At 48.6% G+C, this 5,480-nt stretch overlaps 1 protein-coding gene across 1 annotated transcript; it reads left to right on the forward strand.

The window, feature by feature from the left end:
• The first annotated feature begins 3,451 nt into the window (after nucleotides 1–3,451).
• LOC147727625 (uncharacterized) lies at nucleotides 3,452–5,256 on the forward strand. Its single transcript, XM_086963660.1, has 2 exons — nucleotides 3,452–3,584; nucleotides 4,355–5,256. The coding sequence occupies exons 1-2, from the start codon at nucleotides 3,452–3,454 to the stop codon at nucleotides 5,254–5,256; spliced, it is 1,035 nt and encodes a 344-aa protein (XP_086819786.1).
• Nucleotides 5,257–5,480: the final 224 nt, after the last annotated feature.

Genomic DNA, 5,480 nt, shown 5'->3' on the forward strand with positions numbered 1-5,480 from the left:
CCATTTTTGTCCAAGCACCGAAATCGGGACTTCAGCAGGCCAAAGGTGCGCTCAATCACATGGTGTGTCCTACCATGTGCCTAGTTGTAGTTGACTTCACCCGGGGTTTCTGGATTCCTAATTGGGCTCAGCAGCCAAGGCTGGTTGGGATACACTGAGTCACCTAGGTGTGGCATACACAGAGAAAGTTAGTGATACAAACAGTGGTAGAGAACATGTCACACTCAGCACACTACTTGACTCGGTCTACTCACCTACAAGCCATGCACGCTCTGAATGCAGATCTGCCATCAACCGTGGTACCACGCTGCTCCGCAGGATGTAGGAGTCATGGGCAGAGCCGGAAAATCTCGCACACACATGGCTGATGATCAAATCAGCTTGGCACACCACCTGCACATTAATGGAATGGTAGTGCTTCCTGTTCCTATACACTTGCTCATGTGCTCGTGGTGGTACAAGGCCAATGTGTGTGCAGTCAATGAACCCCACTACATGAGGAATGCGGCCAAGGGCATAAAAACTAGCCTTCACCGCTGCCAAATCTTGTGCACTTGGGAATCTAATGAATTGGTCCTTGTACAGCATCATTGCCGACACAACCTCCCACAGCACCATGCTGAACGTGCATTGCACCATACCACCACCAATGGCAACCTTGTATTGGAAAGTGCCCGTAGCAAAACAATGCAGGGCTGCCTTGAGCTTCACTGTTGGGGACAGGGCAGTTGGATATTTCCGTTGAGGTGTCAGATGGGGCTCCAACTGAGCACACAGCTCTTGCAGTGTTGCGCGATCAAGACGGAACTTCCTGATGACGTCCACATTCTCCATGTCTGCCAGCACTGTGAAAGTACGAAGCACATTTGGTCATCGCCTACATGACAAGAAAGAGAAATAATGTAATTCTGATAACGCTATGACATGTTTCAAACATTTCATATATTGACTTATGTGGCACAAACAATTAAGGGACTTCAACCATTTATGAATCCACAACTCAGATGCAGGTATACATTGAACACATGTCGGGTTACATCCGGTCATGTTGCACATACTGACTAACTCTAAAACACATTTGGACGTTGTGAATGGCACACCAATGCATCTTGTGTACCAAGCCCTAGTAGTAGGTGACACAGCAGATGTATGATCTAGCTACACTGCTGACGAACATGTAGCTGCATTGCCTGCCACACCTTGCTGATCAACTTGCACAGACCACCAGTGTTCATCACATTGTAAACAGAGTGTGTAAGCAGACCACACGTACTACATCATTCATATATGTGCACATCAAAATTACCGCAGTATTTGTCCATGCAATCATGTGTGTGGACTGATTGTCCCTCTCACACAGTGATTACATGGTAAACATTGTACCATATGACAGGAGCAAGAGATGTACATGCACACACATATCATGGCTGACAGGAGTAAGTGCATGTCAAGGCATTTCAATTTGCTCACACACATGACATGTGTAGGCATCAGTAAGTTGTATGTCACATTAGCATTCATATTGAGATACAAGTGCAAGAAGACACTGTGCTGCCATCTTGTCCAGAAAAAAAAGTTGCTGAGTCACATTGCTAGTGCATACAGTGTCCATATGTGCGGTAGGCGTGTTCCGCATCCGCCGGTCAGCTCATTGGACATACTTGTAAGATGCAACATAGCGGTAGCGACCGCTTGGCCTCGGCGGCCGCTTGGCTCCCGCTGTGTGACAAAGCCGATGCCATTGCAGCCAATGGGAACCGCGATCGCGGTGGTGTGATGTAACATTTGAAAACCGCGGTAGGCGTGCTCCGCATCCGCGGGTCAGCTCATTGGACATACTTGTAAGATGCAACATAGCGGTAGCGACCACCTGGCCTCTGCGGTGTGACATCGCCAATGCCATTGCAGCCAATGGGAGCCGCGATCGCGGTGGTGTGATGCAACATTCGAAAACCGCGGTAGGCATGCTCTGCATCCGCGGGTCAGCTCATTGTAAATACTTGAAAGATGACAGCCAGCCAGCCCAATTACAGTAGCTGGCTATCACTGTAAAAACCCCAGGGGCCTATAAATGTCTGTGATAGCCCAACAGGTCTCACATGCCTTCAGACACCGCTGACTGCCATTACTCCACATCAACTGATTGTTTCCCAGATACCTGGATACTGTGACGTCGAGGATGGAGAAAGTCAGGGCCAGTCCCTTCAACATGGAGGAGCTTGAGGTTCTGTTGGACGAGGTCCTTGAACAGTATGGGCGGCTTTTTGGTGCGCCAGGTGTACTGGTAAGTGTGACTGAATACAAGTGTGATACTGCTCAGAATGTCACCTTGATGGTCCTGTGCACTAGTATGTGCCTGTGAGTGCAAGTTAATGTGCAGGCATCCATATAGTTATCATTGCATGCACCATACATGGACCCTGTGAATTTCAATGGGACACGTGCTGAGGAGGTAATTTGTACACCTCTCCCTCCATTCCTGCACTACAGCAATGAACATGTTGTTGTGAGATTAGCTATTGTAAATCTGGGTCACACTGCCATGTAATGCAATGTAATATAAATGATGTTTGTAGCCTCATTAGGCAACATAGTTGACAGGGCAGAGGGTAGGGAGTGCCTTGCATTTTACAAAGCTGGCACACGGACAAATGTTGTTTAGATACAGTTACTCTGACTGTACCATGTGATGTAATTGCCCACTCACACGTGACAAACTCACTAGTGGATGTTCATATATATATACTGTATTAGGCCAATGGATGATGTGTGTTGTGAAATGCTATAGCGCATAAGGTTTAGGTTTGCAGCGTGTTCAACAGTCCCCTTCATGACTGTTACCCAGTTCTGTAATTTGCAACTCCACACACCTATTACCCATAGAGCCATCATGGGACTGAGTATTTCACAATGCAGGTATTGACTTTGTAATAAGGGCAGTGAGGCATCACCATGCCAAGGGCATTGGGGTGTGGGGGAGTGGTTGACACAGTCATTCAGGTACAAAACATCTTTTGCACTGTATTACATGTGTTGCTCACTCATAGACTCCGTCACCGATTGATGCCTACTACACATAGCTTTCAGTGCTGCCATTGAGCCTGTGTAGGTGGTGGCCATGTCCTGTGTCCTGCATCATACGTACATATGTATGTAGTGATGTCATGCAAATGTACAATGTGTAATGCTCTATTTCCTCTGATGAGGATCTTGTTTTTAGTGTGGCATGCGTTTCCGTTCTCCTGTACTGACACACGTTGTGAATTCCCACAGGGTGTCTGATACTTCCTTTTCATGTCTGCCATGCCTGCAGTTGAAGGTCAACCAATGTAAGGCCGCATGGAAGGACATTGCACGTAAGGTGCAGGTACTCGGTGTATCCAACAGATGGCACACACACTGCCATAAGAGGTGGGACGACATCTCCCATCTCAGCAAGACCGTGGGAGAGATGACGTTGGGGCTGGCACTTCGGACACGCAGACTGGCGCGATGGACCCTGACTCCAATTATGTCCCGCATCTTGGCTGTGACACAGCCAGAACTGTATGGACGTTTGAGGGACCATCAGCAGGATATATGTGGTGAGTATTCTGAGAAGGCTTACTTTGTGTGTGACTGACTGACTCCATGAATGGCATCCACAAGCCACTTCTGTTGTCGTTGATGTGTCAATTCCGACAAGATTACTACTCAGTGGCCTATGTGTGGAGTACAAATGTCATGTTACTTCCGTGGATGTGAATCCACCTGTTCAATGTACAATGGCACTTGATGTTGCGTTATGACATGTGCAATAATGACATTTCGTGCATTGTGGGTGTTAACAACATCAGCAGGCAGTCTACAGCAGTGTGCAACATGTAAGTGTGCATTTCACGATCTGTCCCTTGCAGCACTTTGAAATGTGGTGACCTACACTTCTGACAAAAACGTGCAAAGGTTTTTGTGATTACTTACACAAGTTGAGATGCATTATTAGCTCTGGTAGAATTTTAAGAAGCAATTCCTAGTATTTGTGTTGTCTCCTTACAGTGACTGCATAAATAACTGGGGCAACAGGCTGTGTTGGATGCCTCTATCACATACAGGCATGTGGGTTTGCCTACAGGGATGTCCATGTTGGGTTCATAGGGAGCACGGCCTTGATGTTTGCCTGTGTGTACGTCACGTGGGACCTTGCTGTCAACAATGCATTTTTGCATCTGCCTCTGTACCTATCATTGTTGTTACAAATGCACACTGCACAAGGTGTTGTGCAACATGGTGTTGTCATTATGTACTTTGGTGTTGTGCATGTATACGTTCTTTGTGTCTCTGCACCGTACTAAACCTATGTCTCTGTCCATTGCAGAATCTACTGAGTGCACAGGATGCAATGAGATGGACACCAGTGCTGAAGCATCTGGCACACATGAGTCATATGAGGTCACAGACACAGAGGTTTCCAGCGCCTCAGAGGGGGACTGGAGTGTCCATAAAGAATCGCGCCCAGAGAGCCCAACATCTACATCCGATGACTCCAGTGGGGAGTCCGCAGCAATGGTGGTCACAGGGAGTGAAAATGCAGAATCTACATCCACAACACATCGGCCAGTGCCCACCATGGCCCCTACTACCAATAGTGCATTCTGTGCACGCAGGGCTGTCAAGGGTGGAGTCGCATTCACCCCAGGCACTGCTGCCCCTGCCCCAGTGTCTCCTGCTGCCCTCAGTGTTGAGGCGGTAGACCTCTTGCGTCAGTTGTGTGTGGGGCAGACAGCTCTACTAAATGCATACCAGGATCAGGACAAGAAGTTGGGACAAGTTCTGGTATTCATGGAGGGCATTAATTCGGACGTAGGTGGGCTACACTGGACTCTCCAGGGTTTGTCCTCAACCATGACTGCTGCCATTCAGCTGTCCCGGCCTCAAAGTCCGGCTCCTGTACCTTCAACAAGCACCCTGCCAGTGGCAACACCTGTGGAGAGTATAGACACAACAGAGCCCTCAGGCCCCAAGTTGGTGAGACGCAGCCCACAACAACACCACCCCAAGCGTGGCAGACCACAAACACCAGCCCCTAATCTGGACACTGGCACAGAGGGAGATAAAGAAAGAAGCCCTTCAGATGAGACTCTGGGGCATCAGGCAAAAATGCAGGCCTCTAGCTCACGTTCCAAGACATCACACCCAGCACAGGACCCTCCCATCCAGAAAACTCCTGCTAAAGACACAAACTCAGTTTCATTCCTGCTGTGGTGCAGGTGCCAGTGAAGGCGAAGCAACAACAGCTCCCTAAGACACCCTCACAACAAACCTCCACTCCAACCAACACCCCTGTGAAGCGTAGTCAGGAGAGCAATGTGCGGGGCAACAGGACTACTGGGGATGGGGAGCAAAAGTCAGACCAACACCAAGGCTAAAACCAAATACATCAAATCCCCACAGGGACAGAGGCCTGCACCTGTGACTCCTTTGTTGGAGGGAGTATCTGTTGT

Source organism: Lissotriton vulgaris, chromosome 3_1 (assembly GCF_964263255.1).
Source record: "Lissotriton vulgaris chromosome 3_1, aLisVul1.2, whole genome shotgun sequence".
Taxonomy (NCBI): Eukaryota; Metazoa; Chordata; class Amphibia; order Caudata; family Salamandridae; genus Lissotriton; species Lissotriton vulgaris.

Excerpts from the sequence above, each read along its gene's own strand:
- LOC147727625 (XM_086963660.1), top strand. The coding sequence starts at position 3,452 with ATGACGTTGGGGCTGGCACTTCGGACACGCAGACTGGCGCGATGGACC. Across the intron at positions 3,585-4,354 it reads CCATCAGCAGGATATATGTG|AATCTACTGAGTGCACAGGA; the intron begins GTGAGTATTCTG and ends TGTCCATTGCAG.